The following is a 24,291-nucleotide window of genomic DNA, read 5'->3' on the forward strand; positions in this document are numbered from 1 at the left end:
TTTTTTAAAAAAAAACACATGCTGATATGACAGCTGTCACAGTACAATATGACAAAACTGTTTTAAGTTAAAGATAACTAAGTGTTTCTAGAGCCATTGTATGGGGAAAAACGAATGAACCTTTTGTCCAACCCAATAAATTTTGTCTTTTTTCTGTACCTTTCAAGTATAAGATAAAATGAGACCACAGAAATGAAGCTGTTACTTGATTAGAGAATACTAAAAGTAAGTATCTCCTATGCAAGTTTATGTTCTTTTCCTTACTATTACCTATAATTATCCATGAAGTAACTTTTTCCCAAGATGAAAGCACATGAGGTTATTGTATTTAGAAACTTCTGAGGGGACATGGAACTTCTAGACTTCTCTGTGCCAGCCATGAATCAGCCATGATTCCTCATCATGTCGTTTGCCCTATGTAGACAGACTTGAGCCCATTTCCACTAGCACTCATTTAGTGATACTTGCTAGTGTAAAAGCAAAACTTCCCAAAATGACTGCTTCATTAATTGACTTATAGGATGTGCGTTTTCTCACTTTAAAAAATTGCACTGACTTCATTTTTTGTTTATAAAAGTTTTATTCTGCATTCACATTTTGTGAGAAAAATATACATTGTGTCTTTTGCCTCATTAGAAATCTTTCAGTGTTTGGGACCATAGAATTAAGATATCTTAAGTTTATAGGGGAAGACAGTCTTACTATTTTGAGCTTGTATTGCTCAGTAATTCTGGAACTTAAGCAATGTATGGAGGAACTCTGAATGATTCTTAACCTGAGCACTTCAGATGTCACCTCCTCAGAAGCCTCCCCTACACACTCATTTCATTGTGCAATTTTCACTCACAACAGTAGTAGTTTCAAACTACCTTTTACTTACTGTTTCCTCATATAGAAGATCCCCCGGAGAAGGAAATGGCAACCCAACTCCCATACTCTCGCCTGGAGAATTCCATGGTTGGAGGAGCCTGGTGGGCTACAATCTATGCGGGGGCGGGGGAAGGGGTGGGGGGGGTTGCGTCACAGAGTCAGACACAACTTGGCAACTAAATCAAACCTCCAAAACCCTAAAACATATAGAAATTTAGCCCTGTCTTTTTTGTTTACTTTGGCTCCCCAGTGCCTAGACTGGGGCACTTAAACATTGTGGGATGAATATATTAGTTTTTTAAAAAACTATTTCTTTATGGCTGTGCTGGCTCTTCCTTGCTGCATGTGGGCGCTTCTCTAGTTGCAGCATGCAGGGGCTACTCTCCAGTTGTGAGACACAGGCTTCTCATTGAAGTGGCTTCTTTTATTGCAGAACACTGGCTCAGTAGTTGTGGCGCATGGGTTTAGTTCCCCCAAGCGCATGTGGACTCTCTCTGGAGTCTAACCCTTATCCCCTGCATTGGCGGGCGGATTCTTCACTGGACCACCAGGGAAGTCTCGAAATTAGTTTCTTAACCGCCTACAAATAGCATTTTAAAAATTATTAACATTGAAACTTGGTTGTTACATGACCACTGATATTCTCTGTGATATATATTCTGCCTATTTTCTTTTTTTTTCTATATGAGACCACTTATTTTATAGCATAAACTCAAGCTGCAAATCATGTGAGTTGGTAGCCACTTAAAGAAAAAACAATTTGATTTGTATCCTTAGGTAAATGAAATTCTCAACGAAGTGTTTTACTCTGACCTTCCAAACCACATACCAGTAATTTCCTGACATCCATCTCTGTCAGAGAACTGCATCCCATGGTACAAAATTCCTCATCCTGGAGTGGCAGTGGGTGAAATGGTAGGGGTACGTAAGATCTGTAAGACCAATTTGATCCAAACCCTGATAAATTTTGGTTCCCTAGGTTTAAGTAGTGTGAAAGTTTAAATGTTTGTCACTCAGTGGTGTCTGACTCTTTGCAACTCCATGGACAGCAACCGGCCAGGCTCCTCTGTCCATGGGATTCTCCAGGCAAGAATACTGGAGTGGGTTGCCATTTCCTTCTCCAGGGGATCTTCCCGGCCCAGGGATCAAACCCGGGTCTCCAGGGATCAAAGGCAGATTCTTTACTGTTTGAGCCACCAGGGAAGCCAAATTTAAGTAGGCTGTTAAGGTCATTTATGAGCAATCTTTTTCTTTGGAAAGGGTATTCTGCCAATTAAAACTCATTTGCTCACAATTTGACAGTTCCTCTTTCCATACCTCGTCACTGAGTGTAAATCTCGAGCCTCCTATGGTTAACTCTTCAAAGGGGCTAATTCCTGGTGTCAGGGTTCGAGGCGCTAGTGGGAAACATCTGGGGTAGGGGGGCCCCGCTGCCCGCGGAGTGTCTCGGCAGGGTCCTCCCCTAGACCCAAGAGCCAGTCTCGCACAGTCAAGCTCTGAGCATAAACCACTCCGTGGCCCGCCTGGGCGGGCCTGTGGCCTCGGGCTTAAAGTCCAGCCCGCGCCGCAGTCCCCGGGGTAGGCTCGCGCGCCTTTTCTGCTCCGGAGGCCACCAGACTCCACCCGGCGCCTATGTATGGAGGTGCGAAGCCACACAGATTGAGGAAGGGACGGCGGCAAAGAGTCGGTTGCTAGTGGTGCCCTGAACTTCTCTTGTGTCATGGGTGCGGGAGGTGAAGGCTTCTGTACTCCACAGGCCCTGGCGTGGTCCTCGCAGCACCCCGCCTTAGGCTCAGCTAGCAACTGAAGGCGTCACGGAGAAAGACAAGGACCGGAGCTCGTCCCTCCTCCACATCTTCAGACACAACCAGCCCCCCGCCCCTTCCCTCCGCGCATGCCCCGCCCCGTGAGCTGCCACGTGAGGATCTCCACCAGCCAGCCTATGGGCTCCAACTCCGCCCAGGATCCCCGCCTTGCACTCTGCTCTGCGCGCCGCCACGTGATGCGGCTCATCGCCAGCCAATAGACGCCGGCTTTGGCTCGCGCCCCGCCCCGCGCGCCGTGGCCGTTTGAAGTGACTAATTTCTGTCATATGACTGAGGCGCCTATGGGGGTGGCGGGGCAGCTCTAGGAGCGGGGGCCTGGTGAGTTCCCTGAGGAGCGACCCCGGCCTGGCCGTGGCCACCATGGCCCCTACCCTGTTCCAGAAGCTCTTCAGCAAGAGGAACGGCCTGGGCGCGCCCGGTCGGGATGCGAGGGACCCGGACTGCGCGTTCAGGTAGGTCGCCGCAGGGCGAGGGGCGAGGGGCGCGGAGCCGATGGCCTAGTGGGGTCCACTTTCCAGAGGCGCTGAGGCTTTCTCGAAGTTCACGCTCGCGCAGTAGTGTCGCCCCGGTACCGGGATCAGGGCCTTGGTCGGGAGGGGCAGGGCAGCTGCAGACCAGCGCTGGAGGGTTCGAGCGCGGTCCTCTCCCCCCTCCCCCACGGTCGCCCCTTACCCCCTTGTCCCGGGCGGTTTGTTTACGTCTTGCTCGGCGGCCACGCGCGGCTCTGCCACTCCAGGCGGAGCATCGCGGCCTGAGCTTAGGGGCCACACTCCTTCCTGGCGACGCGTAGAATTGGGCGCGGGCTGGATTGGACCTCAACCGTCGTCCTCCGGGCCGAAAAGTTCTCCCCTCCTCCCCGCGGCTGGTCGTCCTCTGGGTGCTCGGTTCCAGCTTGGTTGCTGTTGTGGAGAGAGCAGCACGTTTTGGCCAGCCTTCGGAGTGTAGAGAAGGCTGGAGGAGCGTGTCGGCAAGCTGCCGTTCTTTCAGATTTCTTGTAAATCTAAATTAGAGGTTTGCAGATACCGGACCGAGTGGCCTGAATATTGTCGAAGGAGAAATGTGAAACCTAAGAGGTTGTGCTTATTATTGACTAGAATGAAGCTGCGCTGAGTCAAATGAAGCATGGCCCTAGAATTGACCATCCCGTTGGAACTGTTCCTAAAAACGAGTCTATAAAAATTGACAATGATACCAAGATATTTTGTGGTATTACAGGCTTGGTTATAGTACCTGTTGCTGGTTAAAAAAAAAAAAAAAACTTTTTAAGATTGTAAGACCCTGTAATATAAACCTGAATTGTAGATAAAGTTTAGTTTCGAAACTTCATTTGATGAAGAGATATGTCTTTCAGACAGCCTTAATACTTGTTGCAGTGTGGAAACTTGTGAATGTAAGTAGGCTGAATGTCAAATGTCACTCAAACCTGGTAGGGTAGCAAAGAGCCTAGTTGTACAGCAGTACTAGGAAAAAATGAGAATCTGTTAAATTTTGAAACAGTCACATTCTGAAATGACTGTACCGCACCGGTTTAAAAGGTTTTGCTAACTTTAAAATTATTCACCCTCTCTCACTAATGCAAGCCCCGTTAGTAAACATTCTGTAATATGTGGAATTGAAGTATTAATTGGAAAGAAATGTCACTGACTTTTAGAGGGGAAAAAATCTCAGAGGTGAACATCTTGAAACAGTACTTAATAAAGACAGTTATCTAGCTTTTGTTTTTTTCTACTGGGAAGTGTCTTGCCATGCTTATCTAATGACTTTCTTTAAAGATTTCTTTAGTGCTTTTCTTTTGAAAAATGAAACTGCAGTCTAGATAGTACTACATCGAGCCATCCAGTAAATCAAGGGTCAGTAGAAAGCAAGTTTGGGGGCTATACTAAAAAGGTGACATTTGAATAGGCTTTCTATTTCTAGGCAGAGATTTACTTTGAGGTATCTAGATTTTCAAGCATCTCAAGTAATTGTGGAAAAAAGGTTATTTTTTTAAAAAATGTAAGTCTACAATATGGTTGTGTAATCCTACTTTAGAGTTGCCAGAGCACTTTCTCATCAGTTATCTCATGTGATGTTTCACAACAACCATGTGAGATAGGGCAAGTAGCAGTATAGATAACTACATGATCCTTTTTTGTATGTAAGAATGATGTGTAAGCACAATAACTGCAGTGCAATACGGAAGGTGTTACTTTAAAAAATGTAGAAGTGTACATGTGAGAAAATGAAAACTGAGTAATGTCATATATATATATACCTGCTGCTGCTAAGTCGCTTCAGTCGTGTCCGACTCTATTCGACCCCATAGACGGCAGCCCACCAGGCTCCCCTGTCCCTGGGATTCTCCAGGCAAGAACACTGGAGTGGGTTGCCATTTCCTTCTCCAGTGCCTAGCAACTTGCAAATTTGATCAACCTAAGTCTTGTGTTTTTTTTTTTTTTAAATAATTTCATTGTTTTTACACACACACACACACACACACACAGTTGTGTACCCACAACCCCAGTGAATTTTTAGAACACTTCATCACCCAGAAAATTTCCTCATGCCCCTTTGCTATCATTCCTTAACTCCACCTCACCCAGGGCAATCGCTGACCTGCTTTCTGTTTAATGATAGAAGTTTCGATTTTTTTAGAATTTCATGTAAATGTAAACATTTAAGCCTATAAACAGGCTTCTGTGTCTGGCTACTTTAACTCAGAGTGATTTTGAGATTCATCCAAGTTGTTGCATTTTTTTCTGTAGTTCCTTCAGTTTTTTTGGGTGGGGGGGTGCTGGGCTGAATAGTATACCACAATTTGTTTATCCATTCACTGGTTGGCAGACATTTTGGGTTCTTTTCAAATTTGGGCTGTATTGAACAGTGCTGCTGGTGAACGTTTGTGAACAAATCTTTATGTGGAAATGCACTTTCATTTCTCTTGGAGTGGGATTGCTGGGTCATATGCTTAACTTAAAAAAAAAAAATTGCCAAACTTTTCCCAAAGTAGTTGTACTATTCATAGTCCCACTAGTAATGTACGAAGTTTACAGTTGCTCCAGATTCTCTTCAAAACCAGATATTGTTAGTCTGTTTTTTGTTTTTTTTTTTTAAATTATTTACTTGGTTTCACTGGATCTTAGTTGTGGCAAGTGGGATCTAGCTAGCTACCTGACCAGGGATCGAACCAGGGCCCCCTGCATTGGGAGTTCAGAGTCTTGGACATTGGACCACCAGTGAAGTCACATTAGTCTGGTTTTTTAAATGAAAAAAATTTTTTTGTATTGTAAAAAATACCTAACATAAAGTTTGCCTTGTTAACCATTTTAGAATCTTTACATTTTTTTCCCCTTGGAGTGTAGTAGATTTACAGTGTTAGTGTTAATTTCAGGTGTACAGCAAAGTGAATGTTATACATACATCCACTCTTTTTAGATTTGTTTCCCATGTTAATGGGTCTAGTGGTATCTTGTGGTTTTAATTTGCCTTTCCCAAATAATAAACGATGTTTAGCATCTTTTTATGTAGCTCAGTTTTTTGAATAGACTAAAACTTAGTTTTTATACCAGTATACAATGCTTTCCTTTCTAGAATCCTTTTTTGGTTTTGTTTTAGTCAGCTTAAGTTGTTAAATCAGGCTTGGACACAGTTAGCCATTGGCAGCTAACTATAGCTCAGCCTGTAAGAGTCAGTTCCTAGAGTAAGCAGTATACAAGGTCCAATGGTGATAAGCCAGGAAAGGATAGGAAAGACTTGAGACAGAGAAGCCTTAGGAGCTTTTCAATATTGCCTTTCATAGTTACTCCATTGAAAAATATGGTCAGGGATTACTCCCTTCCTTTCAGTCTTAAGTTCCTTACCTGACAAGTTCCTGGTGCTTGTCCTGTCTAAGCTTCCAGAGCTGGAGATGAGTGTAGTGTATCACAAGAAGAATATTATTGTAATAATTTATAGAAGTGAAACAGTAATTTGTTTTCATCTTTTAAAGAATTTGGGAAAGACAGTGCTTTCTAGGGGAAGATACCCTTTATATTATCTCCATCGGGATACTTTTTGGTGGAAGTAAGAATTCAGTGTAAGTTCAATAACTTCAGTACACATAAATTGCTTTAAAAATAAAATTCTCAGGGGCTTCCGTGGTGGCTTAGTGGTAAAGAATCCACCTGCCAGTGCAGGAGACACAGATCAGTCCCTTATCTGGGAAGATGCCACATGCTGTGGAGCAACTAAGCCTGTGTGACACAACTATTGAGCCTGTGTTCTAGAGCCCAGGAGCCTCAACTACTGAAGCCTGGAGCCGTAAACCCTGTGCTCTGCAACAGGAGAAGCCACCACGATGAGAAACCTGCGCACTTCCAGAGAGTAACTCCTGCTCACCGCAACTAGAGAAAAGCCCACTCAGCAGCGAAGACTCAGCACAGCTGAAAATAAATGAAATTATAAAAGTTAGCAAATGAGTAAATAGAATTCTCAGGACTTCCCTGGTGGTCCAGTGGGTAAGAGTCCACACTCTCAATGCAGGGGGCCTGGGTTTGATCCCTGGTCAGGGAATTAGATCCCACATGCCTCAGCTAAAAATCCTACATGCTGCAACAAAAATCAGTGATCCTATATGCCTCAACTAAGACCTGGCACAGCCAAATAAATAAATGTGTGTGTTAGTCACTCAGTCGTGTCTGACTCTTTGCGACCCCGTGGACTGTAGTCTGCCAGGCTCCTCTGTCCATGGGATTCTCCAGGCAAGAGTACTGGAGTGGGTTGCCATTTCCTTCTTCAAGGAATCTTCACCCAGGGATCAAACATGGGTCTCCTGAATTGTAGACAAATTAATTTACATTCTGAGCCACCAGGGAAGCACAAATAAATAAATATTAAAAAAACTCTCTTCATTTAAAAATGGTGTTAATAATAGCAACTGTGTGGCATTGTCATGAGGTATATTAGTGAAGGTAACAGTAAACTGTGTTGTGTTAATAAACTAAGTCTTAAAAAAATTATTGAAAGAAGTCTAATTTCATGAAGAAGATTGTTTGAGAGGTAAATGTCTGGAGGACATAATTCATGTTTTGTTCAAAAAGCAGTTCCTGTATTTTCATTTTATTCCTAACGCATGAACGTTTGTCCTTACACTGTCTGTAGCAGGAGTAGCAACCTCTTAATTGGTTTTTCTGTCATCACTGTTGCTTTTCTGCAAACTGTTTTCAAAATTCATCCTTTAAAAAAAATGCTAATTCAGATCATGATCAGCAGGCAAAATGATGTAGAATTTAAAATCTCCACAACACAGTTGTTTTAAGGATTCAAAGAGGTAAGTCATGTTGAGCACTTAATGCAGTGCTTAGCACATGGCTTTCACAACCAGAAGTTGTTACTATGATGATTTCATGCTTATGTATAAAACCATTCAGTTTAGGACCAAACTCCTTAATGTGGCTTGTGGTGGTGTGGCTTTTGTGAAATCTGTAGCCTCGAGTTCTTAATTTTTAAAAATAAGGTTATTTTTAACATAGCTGTTATTCTATTATTATTATGTTTTATTACTTATTAATATTGTATATTGTTTATATATCTATTAATATTATCTATTCTTAGTCTATATTTAGATTTTTTCAAGATGTCTTTTTATAGTAGGTTTGTTTGAATCAGTCTGCATATTGAGTTTGTAATTATGTGCCTAAAAACGTTTTTGTTTTTAAAATTGATCGTTTTTTCTATGAAATTTCCCATGTTCTCTTTTTGACTGATCTCTAATGGTTTCCTTTAATTCTTACTGGTTCCCAGCAGTCTATATTTTAACCAGACCCTCCAGGTGATTCTTAATGCTCAAGTTTGAGAACCACTGCTACAACTTACTCTCTCTTTCCTGAAAACTGATGGTTAGATACTTGACTAGACTTGGGTTCAGGGTTTGTTTTTTTTTTTTTAATTTAAAATATTCAACAGATTTTGCAGTGTACTTTGTATTGCATACATAGTGTCTTGTTGTCCCATTTTTAGTGGTGCTAAGGTTGATTAGTTGGTTTCAGACTATTCCATTATAAAATTCCTCTTTCACTATTGGTTTTAGCATTTTTTGTTGATTATTGCCTGAACCCACTATTTTGTTAGGGGATGCAAAATGGTAATATCCTGATTCTTTAGTCCTTTCTGCATTTATTTCTTAGTGAACTTTCTCTTACCACTTACTTGGTTATTTGCTATAGGAAAGTCAGCACCAAAGTTTGTGTATCACTTTTTAGAATAATTTATACTGAGTTAGATGAATGTCTCCATTTTAATTATCATGTTTTAGTATCACCTCTTGGATGCGTTTTCATCCATTACAGTCAAATTGGCCCCATATTTGGCCAGAGGAAGACTTCTTAAGTTGACATGATCTGATCTCATTAATCTTTGATAACTTGTTGCTTTTTTCTGGCCTTGTCTTAATCTAGCCCTCTCTCTTTTCTATGATTTTATCACTTTGGATTTGTTTTAGGTTCTGGGATGTGCCATGCTGTGTTGTTCTTTGTTTTGGGCATAATTTTACATAGCTTTTTGTTTAGCTTCTTGTAGTGATCGTCTGGGCTTATCCTAATTATTCTTTCTTCAGGAAGCCTATTCTGATTTCTCCCTGTCCAAGTTAGATTTCACTTTAGTTTTCTTCCATAGCTGTCTGTATTTCCTTCTGTGACATGTATCACAGCTGCCATTACTTGTCCACATCTCTCTCCTTTGCTTACTTGAGAGTACTTTTCAACTTCAAGGTGTATTTTAGAGTTAGAACCTTGTAAGCCACATGATGGGTGTTTGTGGGGAACAAATACCTAGGTTCTGTCTGGGGCAGTTCAGGTAAGACGCTGTTTTCCAGAGAGAGACTGTAATACTGTGGAGGCCTATCTTGAACTCCTCGTCCGAAGGAGCAGCCCTTTCCCCTAGTCTCTATCAGAGCACACTGTTTATATCCTTCATAGTTCTTTTTACAATTTATCATCTCTCCCCCTCAAGTTCACATTGTCGAGTCAGTGTATATATAGCACAATGCCTGCGTCTGTGCTCAGTAAATATTTTTAGAATGAACGTATTAATTTTAAGAACAGAGAGAATCAGAAGTTCTGTTTTAGAGATTTGGTCTAGTTTTAATTGTTATTGAGAGATTTATTTGATAGTTTAATAAAGTAAATCCAGAGTTCACGAAAGAGGTTGGGCCTGGAGATAATGAACTTGGGCTTATGGTCAATGGTCAATATTAACACTAAGGGAACAGATGAGATAATATAGGAAAAGGGGTGTGTGTAGATAGAGAATTGCAAAGAACAGATTTTGTCTTGAGGAAATCTAAAATGTACAAATGTGGGAGAGGAAAGTCTGCAAAGAAAAAATGGCCAGAAACGTAGGGAGAAGGCCAGTGCTGTGTGGTGTTGGGAAAGCTCAGAAAGGGAAGTGTTTAAAAAATGATGGAGTGATAAACTGCTGTGTTAACTGGTTGCTGACAGGTCTGGTGAGATGAGAAACAGAAAAGTATCTGTTGGGTTTGTCAAGTTGGAGATAACCAGTGATCTTAATGGTTTTTATTTTTGTTTTTTTTTTGAGGGGGGCATGTTTTGGGGGAAAAGTGAGATGTGTATTATTAAATGAAAAGGGAGGAAATGGCTTCACTGCTAAAGCTTTCTGTTTCTGTAGGGAAAACAGTCTGTAGTGCTGTGTTATCTTTTCACTTTCAGTATTCTGATTTTAGGTTGCATTTTGAACTTACGAAGTTCTTAAAGACTGGTTTCCTAATATTATCAGTGTTCATAAGAATTATATTTCAGAAGTTTTTAAAATATGATTTAAAATATTTGTCTATTCACAAGATTTTCTATTTAAAAAATAACACCCCTCCTTAAATTATACCTTTTATTCTTATGTTAGAAATAGAAAGTTAAAATATTCTTTACAGAGAATTCTGAGATCATATCTTTCTTATTAAAGTAGAAGCTGAAGATTTTAAGTTAAACTTCATGTTAGCGCTCTGTGGTATCAATATTTGGTTCTAAGAATCTAATTTTGTTATAGGAAATGCAGATATTTTGTTGTTGATTTACTATTCCATCTCTAAGTAGTTGTATTAGATTTGTTTCTTAGAATCATATTTATTGAAAAAATAGTTTAATAAAAATATAGCTTTAATATTCAACTTATGAATTTTGGACCTTATTTCTTACTAATATAATAATTATTGTCTTAAATCTTGCTGAGTTTTAAGTTATCTTTTTGGAAAGACTTGTTTGAAAAAAAAAAAACTCCCCATGTAAAATATACCAGCCACCTGTGTGTATCTGTGGCTGATTCATGTTGATGTGTGGCAGAAGCCAGCACAATACTGCATAGCAATTATCCTCCAACTAAATAAATAAAAAAAAAACAAAACAGGATTCCTAAACTCGCCTTACACAATCTTATTTCTGTTCCTGACACTACCGTTCTCTTAGTCTACCAAGTTGAAAGTCAGAGAATCATCTTTTATTCTTTCTTCTCTCTGGTTGCTTCATTTGGTCATTTGTTAAATCCTGTCGATTCTGATTCTGCAATATCTTAGTTCTTTTTCATTTCCCACTGCCATCATCTCATTTAGACCTTGAATGGGTTTCATAAAAACTTGCCGTAACTTTCCCATCTTGTGTGTATTCCCCTCTATGCTGCTGCTGCTGCTAAGTCGCTTCAGTCGTATCTGACTCTGTGCGACCCCATAGACGGCAGCCCACCAGGCTCCCCGTCCCTGGGGTTCTCCAGGCAAGAACACTGCAGTGGGTTGCCATTTGCTTCTCCAATGCATGAAAGTGAAAAGTGAAAGTGAAGTCGCTCAGTTGTGTCCGACTCCTAGCGACCCCATGGACTGCAGCCTATCAGGCTCCTCCGTCCATGGGATTTTCCAGGCGAGAGTACTGGAGTGGGGTGCCATTGCCTTCTCTGATTCCCCTCTATACCATTCTGCTAAATTGACTTTCTTAAACCATATTCTGATCAATGCACTCAGAAATCTCCTTTGACTCCCTCTTGCTTAATAGAGGATTGCTCTGTGCCAGGCACTGTTTTAAGTGTTTTACGTGTACTAATTCATTTATTTATCATAATAGCTTTATAAAGTAGGTCTGATTATTCCTCTTTAATAGATGAGGGAATGGAGGCAGAGAGAGAAAGAAGTTAAGGACCTTGTCCAAGATCACACAGTAAGTGATTAAGCTACAAATAATTAAGATACAAATTCAGACATTTGAGTTCCAGCACCTTTGCTTCCCAAGTGGCACTAATGGTAAAGAACCCCCCTCCCCAGTGTACAAGATGTGAGTTCAGTACCGGGGTGGGGAAGATCCCCTGGAGGAAGGCATGGCAACCCACTCCAGTATTGTTGTAGGGAGAATCCCATGGACAGAGGAGACTGGTGGGCTGTGGTTCATGGAGTTGCAAAAAGTCAGACACAACTGAAGCAACTTGGCACAGACACCCACGCCTTTGTTTTTAATAACGTCCAAACTTTTCAACTTGTCATGTCAGCCTCCTGTAGAGTTGTTCCCAATGTTTCCTGTATGTATGCTGCTGCTAAGTCGCTTCAGTCGTGTCCGACTCTGTGCGACCCCAGAGACGGCAGCCCACCCGTCCCTGTGATTCTCCAGGCAAGAACACTGGAGTGGGTTGCCATTTCCTTCTCCAATGCATTAAAGTGAAAAGTGAAAGTGAAGTTTCGCGGTCGTGTCCAACTCTTAGCGACCCCATGGACTGCAGCCTACCAGGCTCCTCCGTCCATGGGATTTTCCAGGCAGGAGTACTGGAGTGGGGTGCCATTGCCTTCTCCATCCTGTATGTATAACCTTCGGAAATAATATCGTGTCGTCATTAAAGATGCTGTGTGTGTACACGTGTCAGAGTAGAGGAGTGGATACTGAAGAGAGAGTCCCAATACCCATTGCACCTACCATCTTAGAGTTGTTTTGAAGATTTAATGGCATGGTAGTCTCTTAAATGGTAGATTTCCTTCTCACACTTCCTCACCCTTCAGTTTATTCTTTCCAGTCTTCTTTCTAATTTTTCCTCTAGCTGTGGGCTCTGAATTAGACTAGAAGTTTGATGTTTCTTTAGACTATTCTCGTTCATATGTTTGCACATTTCTTGGAATTATATGGCTACAACACATCTGTCTTTGAAGCTCCAATAGAAACCATATTTACCATTATGACAGTTACTTTCTTGGGTTGTAATTGCTTCTTATGTATCTGAATACTATAGTAGATTTTAAGTTCCATAGGGTACTTAGGACCAAGTTCCATGGTATAACTTGTTTCATGCTTTATTCCTGGTGTTTGATTCACAGAAGGCATTCAGTAAGTATTTGATGAATGAGTGATGAATAAAAATAGTCACTGAATTGAAGAAATTTTATTTCCTTTAACAAAGATGTTTCTGTTTTGGGTTATTTGCCTAGTCATTTCTCTGTAATTTAAGCACATATTTCTTTGGCTCAATGTTTACCGATTTAAAGGAAAATTTCATTATTATTTTGATCTTTTTAAGATGGCAAGAATGGTTTGATTTCTCAGAAATAGGTTAGGTTCTCTATTTATATCCCCTATAACACTTCATACTTTCCCTTCCTACCATTTTTCACATTCAAAATTTGTGTATGTGTGTGTACACAGAGTCTTTTCTGACATACTCAGTATATGCTGAGTGGATAAAAAACTGAGTAAATGAACTCAAGTACTTTTTTTTGGTAGCGGGAGTTTATTTCAAGAACACAAGAGGTTTTGAGGTACCATGGAATTTCTTTTCCATTTGAGCATTCTTTGTCCTTAGGCCTTTTGATTGTTAAGCAGACCTTATGGGGAAATGGGGCAACAATTTAACGTAGACCTTTGGGGACACAGCCAGAGCTCTAGAGATCTACTTCCTTGTACTCCCATCACCCAGTATATAGTATCCCTTGACACAACAGCATTTTATCCCAAGTCACCCCAGAGAGATTACACCTTAGTATAATCCTGATAGAGTGGCAGAGTTGGTGTTAAGTGTGTGTGGGATTATCAACCATTTCAGTTTGTACTGCTTTATGTTTATGATTGCATTTGTAGGATGTAGCTGGCAGGCTCTTTGCAACTTTTTGGCCTGCTTTTCCACCCTGTTGTGGTCTGTTATATGATTTTTAAAGTTTTCTATTTATAGCAAGAAACTGTAGATTGTGACATTAATGCAAGGTGAGTAAAGTTGAATTGTGATAGGATTCCCACAGATAGCGATACTTAGTTTTATATTGATTTCTATTAATTCCTGATTACATTAGAATATAAAACATATACACTATACATTTATAGAATGCAGAAATATAATAAAATTATTTGTGAATAACTTCAGTTCATTTCAGTTGCTCAGTCGTGCCCGACTCTTTGTGACCTCATGGACTACAGTACGCTAGCCTTCCCTGTCCATCACCAACACCTGGAGCTTGCTCAAACTCAGGTCCATTGAGTCGGTGATGCCATCCAACCATCTCATTCTCTGTTGTCCCCTTCTCCTCCTGCCTTCAATCTTTCCCAGCATCAGGGTCTTTTCCAGTGAATTAGTTCTTTGCATCAGGTGGCCAAAGTATTGGAGCTTCAGCTTCAGCATCAGTCCTTCCAATGAATATTCAGGACTGATCTCCTTTAGGATGGACTGGTTTGATCTTCTTGCTGTCCAAGGGACTCTCAAGAGTCTTCTCCAACAACACAGATCAAAAGCATCAATTCTTTGGCGCTCAGCTTTCTTTATGGTCCAGCTCTCACATCTGGATAAACCATAGCTTTGACTATGCTGTCTAGGTTTGTCATAGCTTTTCTTCCAAGGAGCAAGCGTCTTTGAATTTCATGGCTGCAGTCACCATCTGCAATGATTTTGGAGCCCAAGAAAATAAAGTCATGTTTTAAATTTTCTCAAAGAAATTTCTGAACATAGTTTAACCATCAGACAGTAAAACCCCATGTTAATGCACCACTTGTACTTACATTACCCAGTATATAGTATTCCTTGAGTGACTTCTGGACCCTTGGAACTTCTGACTGGCTAGCTTGGCATGCTCTTCACTTGTGACTCTGATTCTAAATTAAGAGGTGAAATGTTTTGCCCCCAGCCCAACAATATTATGACAGGAATTTACTTAGAATAAATTCCTCCAACCCAGTCCTGATCCTGGATGCAACTGCTTTTTTAGTTGTTTGGTGTTTCTTTGAGTAGTTGTTTTTATATTTATAAATAATATGAATATACTGTTCTATAAAAAATTTATTCATTTTAGACATTATCAATTTCCTGTATTGGTAAAGATTTAGGTCTTAAGTATGCATACATATATACATACCCATGTATGCCCTTTCCTTTCTTCTTCATTTTTCCAATATTTTGGTTAGTTTAAATAATCAAGGTTAGCTGTTGTATTAGAAAAGATTCACTGCTGAACTAAATATATTTTATGTTTTATTGTACATAAAAAATATCTCTTGGAGTTAATTGCCTTTATTTTTCTTTTTACTTTTTTGGTTCACCTTATTTTCTTTAGAATCTTGAGCTTAAGAACTCCATAAAATATCTCTCAAAACAACTTATTTCTTTTAGTGAAAGCTTCTTGATAATTGGTTAGTTATTTTTTTTTTTCCTCATGGATATATCCGTCTTGGAGCCCTCTGACCTTCTCTGGCTCTAGCTTGGGTTGCTGCCCTGTAGTTCTGCTGCATAGCATTGTTATAAGCCTTCCTTTACCTTCCTCCTGGAAATTCCTTTGACCTTTGAAAGTTAGGATCTCTTATAGACTGGCTTCCATGACTTCTTCCTTTTTGAATCGTTCCCTTGTTTTGGTAGTACCTACCCTTTAGGAGCTTCCTGGGAGTGATTTCTTGAGAAAAAGTTTTTGAGACTTTGCCCATCTGAAAAGGTGTTTGTTTTTATGTTCGGCCCATCTAGTAGATGCAGAGTTCTGTTTGGAGTATCGTTTTAACTCAGAAATTGGAAGGTATTGCTCCCTGGTCTTCTGACTGTCAGTATTGCTGCTGAGAAAGTCAGAGCCGTAACTCTCAACCCTTGGGAAAGTTTTGGAATTTTCTCAGGTTTCTCTTTATTTTGTTCTGAAATTTCACAGTGATATACCTTTTTTTTTTTTTTTTTAAATTCATTTGTTGATATTTAATGGGCCTTTCAATCTAGAGACACTGTAAGGCTGGTGCAACTTGGACAGGTTTCCCAAGAAAATAAAGATGTGTTATGTATAAGGAGTGAGTTAAGAGAGGATGGAGAAAGTCACTTTCACAACCTGTGGAGGATATGCTTTTTGCTCCTTTGCCTCTCCTTCACCTTCCAAAGGACTTTATGTTTCCAAGGTCTTTGCTTCTTAGGTACTCTGAGGAGATGAATTCTTTGGTTGCTCCAGGACATTCATTGACATTTAGGTTGTAACTGCTTATGTTTTTGAAAAGTCATTTGCTGCTGTTCATCTTTCAAATGTTTGTTGAAGTCTCTTTATCCTTGAAATTTTTCCTTTCATATCTCTTTGTCTTAAATATATATGTATATATCTGTGTGATGTGTATGTATATATATGTGTGTGTGTGTATTTACACACATTTGCACACACACTTCATTTACCATCATTTGAATGGGATTTTAATATATCAGCACACCAGTGCTGCACCAGTGTTTAACTTGGGTTTCTTAAAAAAGTTTTTGAAACTTTTTCTTATGAAAAATTCCAAACTGAAAAGTAAAGAGACTATTAATAACAATATCAACCTGGGCCTCCTTCATTGCAGGTGGATCCTTTACTATCTGAGGCACAAGGGACTTAATACTGTTACTTGTTATTGCTGGAATATTTTAAACGCCAAACGTTCTGTCATTTCATTCATGAATACTTGAGTATGAATCTCTAAAAGATTACTGTTACCCTGGAAATGAGCAATGATTCCTTAGTATTTAATACTCAGTCCATGTTCAATTTCCCTTGATTGTCTTGGAAGTGTCAGAGTTTGAAGTAGGATTCTAATTTGTTTTTGTGCTTAGTCGCTTAGTTGTGTCCGACTCTTTGTGACCGCATAGACTATAATCTGCCAGGCTCCTCTGTTCATGGGGATTCTCCAGGCAAGAATACTAGAGTGGGTTGCCATGCTCTCCTCCAGGGGATCCTCCCCACCCAGGGATCGAACCCAGGTCTCCCATGTTGCAGGTGGATTCTTTATCGACTGAGCCACCAGGGAAGCCCAGTTTGTCTGTAGAATATTGTATACTTTGATTTGGATCTGATTGCATCTTCACTATGTCCTTTTCTTTGTTTCTCTCTCCACCTTATTTTCTTTAAATTGAGAGTTAGATCTAGAGACTTGATTGAATTTAGGTGCAGAGTTTTGTGTTTTTGTTTTTTTGTATTATGTTGTTCCCTAGGACTACTTCATAGATGTGATGTGTACTTGTTACTGCATTTTATCACAAAGCACATAACCTCTGGTTGTCCCACTTTAAGTGGTGCTAAGTTTGATCAACAGATTCAGGTGGTATGTGCCTGGTTCAGTCTTCCATTTTGAAGTTGTCCATCAACTGTTTACCTAATGGATTTATTGTCTGTTTATGCTGATTATTCAGTTCAGTTCAGTCACTCAGTTGTGTCCGACTCTTTGTAACCCCATGAATCACAGCACCCCAGGCCTCCCTGTCCATCACCATCTGCCGGAGTTCACTCAAACTCAAGTCCATCGAATCGGTGATGCCATCCAGCCATCTCATCCTCTCTCATCCCCTTTTCCTCCTGCCCCTAATCCCTCCCAGCATTAGAGTCTTTTCCAATGAGTCAACTCTTCGAATGAGGTGGCCAAAGTACTGGAGTTTCAGCTTTAGCATCATTCCCTCCAAAGAATACCCGGGGCTGATCTCCTTCAGAATGGACTGGTTGGATCTCCTTGCAGTCCGAGGGACTCTCAAGAGTCTTTTCCAACACCACAGTTCAAAAGCATCAATTCTTCGGCACTCAGCCTTCTTCACAGTCCAACTCTCACATCCATACATGACCACAGGAAAAACCATAGCCTTGACTAGACGGACCTTTGTTGGCAAAGTAATGTCTCTGCTTTTGAATATGCTATCTAGGTTGGTCATAGCTTTCCTTCCAAGGAGTAAGTGTCTTTTAATTTCATAGCTGCAGTCACCATCTGCAGTAATTTTGGAGCCCAAATAAATAAAGTCTGCCACTGTTTCCACTGTTTCCCCATCTATTTCCCATGAAGTGATGGGAGCAGATGCCATGATCTTCGTTTTCTGAATGTTGAGCTTTAAGCCAACTTTTTCACTCTCCTCTTTCACTTTCATCAAGAGGCTTTTTAGTTCTTCATCACTTTCTGCCATAAGGGTGCTGATTATTAGATTATTTCAGTTAGTTGAATGTTCAACTGCCCCTTCCAGGGCTAACTAATTCCTAGAGATAGCAAAGGACAACTCCAGGAGTGTGCCTTTCACATGCTAACTAGCCAATCCTCCTTTGGTTGTACCCCCCCCACCACCTCCTTTATTGAGTTCTTACACTCCTGGGCCACTGTCTCCCTGCTCTAATCACCCAGGGCCAGGTACCAGCCAACTGGGGACAGTTTCTGTACTGTGGAGACCACTGAAATTACTCAAACTAGCCAATCCTAAACCTGCTTAGCTTGTTTACTTTGCCATTCTTTCCAGTGAAAACACAATAAAAGTCCTTGCCACTTTTTTCTGTCTTTCCTTCTGCCTCCTTACCCACCCATGTTGGCCAGGTGTGGTGTGGCATTCTTCCTAATTCTAGGGAATTGTGAGTATAAATTTCTTCCTTCATGGCAGTTATTTCCAAGTCTGTGTCTTACCATACTTCATTAAAACAAATCCTTTGTTCATTTTAAAGCCAGTATAGTTTTATGAGTTTGAACAGATGTATACAGCTGTGTTTACAACCACTACAATCAAGATGTAGAGCTTTGTATAACTGTCAAGGTTCCCTTGTATCTTCTGTAGTCAGTAACCAACCCCTGCTTACCCTGCCAGCAGACAGTTTGTAATCTGCTTTCTGTCACTGCAGATTAATTTTGGATATCTTAAAATTTCATGTAAATGAAGTCCTACCATATATACTCTTTCATATCTGGTTTCTTTCACTCAGCAGAATGTTTCTGAGATTCATCCATGTTTCTGCTTATTTCAGTAGCTCATTGCTTTTTATTCTATTATCGTATTCCAGTATCTCCTTTTATCAGTATGCTAAAATTTGTTTATTGATATACCAGTAGATGAATATTTGGATTACTTCTGGCTTGAGGAGGTATTATGTAGAAAGCTGCTATGAACATTCATGTATAACTCTGTATGAGAATGTTTTTACTTCTGTTGGATAGATACCAAGGAGTGAAATTGCTGGTTTTTAAGCAAATGTGTATTTAACTTAATAAGAAACCACCAAATTGTTCTCCAAAGCGGTTGCCCCAATTACTTTTTCACTGAAAATGTGTATGATAATTCCAGTTATTCTTAATACTTGTGGGTGTGTGTAGTGGCATCTTGTAGTTTAATTTGCCTTTCCTTCATGCTTGGTAATGTTGAGCACAGATTTTGGTGTTTATTGCCTGGTTGTATGCATTCTTTTGTAAAGTCTCTAACTACTTTGTCCATTTAAAAATTGGAGTGCTTCTTATGTATTATAGACTTCGTTATTTGGATTAAAATTCTTTGTTAGCTTATTTTCTCCTATCTCTGGTTTGCATCTCTTCTTTCAATGGTATCTACTTTCAAAGGTCAGAAGTCTTATTTGATGAAGTGTCTAGTTTATTATATTTTAAAGATTTTATATATATATATATTTGTGTGTGTATGTGTTTTCAGCAATTTTGTCTTGCCTTAAGGCCAAGAAGATTTTTCTCTTGTTTTCTTTTATAGTTTTTACAAATTTTATAAATTTTATAGTTTTTGAGGTTTTATGTTTAGGTCTACAGCACATTTTGAGTTAATTTTTACATATAGGCTGAGCTTAATATTTTCCACACAAATATCTAGCTTATCGAGTACCATCTGTGGAGAAGCTATCCTTTGATTTTTGCTTAATTACCATGTGTTAACATGTCTTTCTTTGTGCTGATATATTCTGATTCAGGAGGAATTTCCCAGTAAACAATAATAAATGCCATCCATTGTACACTTGCTATAATATAGTATAAGATAATGCATGTTTTTGAAACATGTATGTAGTACAGTAAATTATGAAATTTTATTCTGATAATCAACCAAAGCACAATGCCCTTTTACATAATGTGTTTAGTAAATAAGAATGTTTACTTTGGGATTTAGTCTTAGCTGTACATAAAAACTGAAAATATTTTCATTTTGTTTTAGTGGTCTAGGGAGTGAAAAGCAGTAAGAGACTGCTTTTAGTAGAATTCCCAACTCCCAAGAAAGGTTGAATCCAGTGGCGGGGATTCTGTGTATATCTAAAAGAGAACACATAGGTAGCATGTCAGAAAAGGAGTGACCTTCATTTTCTAATTTGCTCATCAGCAAATTAGATTCTCAAGGTGATGTATACATTAGAATCACCTGTGATCTTTAAAACTTTCAGATTGCCGTGCTGCTGCTGCTGCTAAGTCGCTTCAGTCATGTCCGACTCTGTGTGACCCCATTTACGGCAGCCCACCAGGCTCCCCTGTCCCTGGGATTCTCCAGGCAAGAATCCGGGAGTGGGTTGCCATTTCCTTCTCCAATGCCTCAAAGTGAAAAGTGAAAGTGAAGTCGCTCAGTCGTGTCCGACTCTTAGCGACCCCCTGGACTGCAGCCTACCAGGCTCCTCCGTCCATGGGATTTTCCAGGCAAGAGTACTGGAGTGGGGTGCCATTGCCTTCTCCGGTCATATTGCCCTACTTGGAATTAATTCTTAATCTTCTAGGGTAGGATTTTGGACAGGTGATTATTTTGCTTTGTTTTGAAGGTCTCCAGCATGCGTTTGATGTAAAGCCCAAGTTATCACTCACTGATTATATTTCTCATATAACCTCTCAATCATCCTAAGAGATAAGTAGTTTCAGCTCAGTTTGCTCATGAAGAAGGTAAAACTTAATGTGATTTTATACCTTTCTCCACAAGGGATATAAACAAAATTACGAAGACATTAAAAAAAGGACCTTTAAACATTCTGAATGGTGGTTAACCTCATTAATTAAAAATTGCAAATCAAGATATCGTATCTCCAATTCACTAAGCTGTCAGTCCAATAAAGGTTAAAAACAGTGATATATTATTACAGCCGGAGTGGTAAAGCAAGCCCTGTTCTGTGATTGTGAGAGTGTATATGGGTACAACTATTTTGGAGTGCTGCAGTGTGCAAAAGTGATCATGTAAGCATATTCCGATGTTTATTAAAATTTTATTTGAAGTTATTTCCTATTTGTTACTGTGGCCATAATTAGATTTATTAAATAAGCTATGGTTATATATTGGAACACTGTGTAGCTATTAAATAGAACATGGTAATCTGTATTCTCTGGTGGAGATTTACGCATATATTAAAGTTTTAAAAGTTACAAGATAGTGTGCAGTGTGATGTTGCTTTTATAAATGCATTGGACTTAAACGTTCAGCACTATTATTGTATTTATTGGTACATACATAGAACTGACTGAGGGAAAAGTCTAGATGGAAACAGAAAAGTGTTGAGAGTGGCTAGGTCTGAGAAGGATTGGTAGGATGGGTTTTTCATATTTTATACTTGTTTGTTTTGTATTCACCTGGCATCATTTTTATATCTTTTTAAAATTACAGAAGCAACAGATCTTACTGCCAGGTGAATACAAAACAACAAACAAGTATAAAATATGAAAAACCCATCCTACCAATCCTTCTCAGACCTAGCCACTCTCAACACTTTTCTGTTTCCATCTAGACTTTTCCCTCAGTCAGTTCTATGATATTTGGCAAAACTAATACAATTATGTAAAGTTTAAAAATAAAATTAAAAAAAAAAGATATAAAAATGAAATATGTAATTTGATCAAGATCAACACAAATGGTAAGTGGCATAGCTAGGAGTTGGAATTATCAGAGTCCAAAGGAGAAATTTTTCAGAGAAATATTAACCAATGTGATAATGAATTTTAACTGATTTGTAGTAGAAAAGCATTGAAAATTTTTTAATTTAAAAATTTACATACAGTAATTCCCTTTTTGTGGTATAAAGTCCTATGAATTTCTTAAAGTTTTTATTGAAGAATAATATAATTAAGAAAAGTGTCCACATTTTGACTATTCAACTCAATGAACTTAGACATGTTGCTAGGTGACTGGTACCCAGTTCAAGAAATAGAAGTTTGCTTGTGTTTGTGTAATCTTCCTGACCCTTTCAACCCCTACTGTCCTGACTTCATACCTCAGGGATGCCTGATATTGAGCTTTATATTAATGGGACCATTCACAAACTCTCTTCTTGTCTGGCTTCTTTTTTGTTCAGTGTTATGTTTGCATTTTTCTTTGTAGTGTCTAGTTCCTTCTCATTCCTGTAGGCTAGAATTTCCCTATTGACATTTGGATGGGATAATTTTTTTGTTATGGGCGGGCTCTTCTGTGCACTGAAGGACTTTACCGGCATCCCGGATTCTAACCACAAGATGTGAGTAGCAAGCAGCCTCCCCCCCGCAACCCCCCACCCCCCACCCCCACCCATAACAACAACCTAAAATGTCTCTAGATGTTGCTGGATGTCCCTGGAGAGGGGGCAGAATCTAGTTGAGAACTGCCAAAGTACAGTCTTCCTTTTATGTGAGTATGCCACAATTTATTTACCCAGGCTACTTTGTTGATGGATATTTGGATTGTTTCCAGTTTAAAGTTGTAAAGAATGATGTTGCTATGAATGTTTTTGTATAAGTTTTTTGGGGGAAGATATGTCCACATTTCTGTTGAATGTGTACTTTGAACTGAATTTATAGGTCATAAGATATGTTACGTTTAGCTTTATTGGATTTTACCACACTGTTTTCCAAAGTGATTGTATCAATTTTCATTTTACCAGTCGTATATGAGAATTCCATTTTCCCACATTCTCACGAGGCTTGAATTTGAACTATGCTGTTTTGCAGGTTAGGGTTTGAGTTTTAGTCTTTTTAGTGTACCCATTAGATGGGACAGTAAATGACGTGCAGAAGATGCCAGTTGCTGAGTGAATGAAGGCATGGCCTTCTGCTTTACTGTCCTGTGATCTTGATGACATATGCCTCAGCTCTGGCATTTGGGGAGCAGTTAGTTACCCATCAAACTTGCTCTTTCCTACGTTGATGACCAAGGTCTCCCTCCCCATCATCACCAATAGCTTAATGGTCTCCAGACAAGGCCATGTGTTCATGTTCTTGATGAGTTTCATGAACTGACAAAACTATCAAGGCCAAATGTCAGTAACTGTGATATCAGAGATTTACTGAAACTGTTTTTAAGCTTTGTCATTTAAACAAGACTTGCTGGTCAAATGAGAATCTGTAGCTGTATTTTCAGAGGGATGGAAATTTTTAAAAGTGATTGTTTAACTGTTTCAGGTATTGTGCATATACCTTAAGTGGTAAGCATGTTGAAGGCAGATGCTATGTCTTCCTAAGTTTTGTTGACGCACCGCTGGCTGTACCACATCGCTGCTGCTGTACCATCTGCATTTTCATTGACACCATCATTATCACCATTCTGCTTCAGTATGAAGCTTCATGTATATGTATATAATTTACTGACGGGAAGTTCATATAACATAAAATTAACCATGTTTAAAGTCAATTCAGTAGCATTTAGTACATTCATCATATTGTACACCATCACCTATATTTCTGAGTAGTTCCAGACATTTCCACAACTCCGAAGCAAACACTTTATCCATTAAGTGGTTTCTTCTTTCCTTCCCACTTAGCCACTGGCAACCACCAATCTGTCTGTCTCTGTGGATTTACCTGTGTTGAATATTTCATATTAATAGAATCGTATAATAATGATTTTTCACGTCTGACTTCTTTCACTTCGTGTAATGTATCCACGGTTCATCCATGTTATAGCGTGTATCATTCATTTTTATGGCTGAATAACATTCCATTGTATGTATATACCACAGATTGTTATCCATTCACTTGTTGGTGGACATTTAGCCTTTTTCCATCTCTTGGTAATTGGGAATAGTGCTGGTAAGAACCTCCACATGTATTTATTTTCATTCCGAATACATGACTAGATTATTACAACTACCACCACCAACACAGAACAATTCCTGTGCCTCAAAGAATTCCCTTGTGCTGCTCCACTGTAGACTGACCCTCTTCCTTGTAACTGCTGACAATCGCAGATGGTTTTATAGGAGTGGGAAATTTAATATCTCAGCTATGTATTTAAGTAAATTTAAGTAATATCTCAGCTGCTTTTTTCCTTAAGCATGTGATGAATTTCTGAGGAGGTAAATTTTTAGAATTGAAGATAATGTTTTAGAAGCCAGAGGTTAGAAATACTTATTATATATTTACTAAATTCAATTTTTCCAACTTATTATTATAAGGAGTAAATTAAAATTACTAGCATGAAACTCTACTCAGAGCAGAATTAATATCAAGAATGCTATCTTAAA

The 24,291-nt window shown here is 39.3% G+C and overlaps 1 protein-coding gene across 2 annotated transcripts in view; it reads left to right on the top strand.

Moving 5' to 3' along the window:
- Positions 1 to 2,960: 2,960 nt before the first annotated feature.
- Positions 2,961 to 24,291, top strand: part of FNIP1 (folliculin interacting protein 1) — a 121,451-nt gene continuing 100,120 nt past the window's right edge. For both annotated transcript variants that reach the window (XM_086410449.1, XM_086410450.1), the window contains exon 1: positions 2,961 to 3,148. In XM_086410449.1, coding sequence (XP_086266575.1) covers positions 3,057 to 3,148 — 92 coding nt within the window. In that variant the 5' untranslated portion in view covers positions 2,961 to 3,056. The remainder of the gene's footprint in view (positions 3,149 to 24,291) is intronic.

This window comes from Bos grunniens, chromosome 7 (assembly GCF_055505025.1).
Source record: "Bos grunniens cultivar Pamir isolate PY7600 chromosome 7, Bosgru_T2T1.0, whole genome shotgun sequence".
Classification (NCBI taxonomy): Eukaryota; Metazoa; Chordata; class Mammalia; order Artiodactyla; family Bovidae; genus Bos; species Bos grunniens.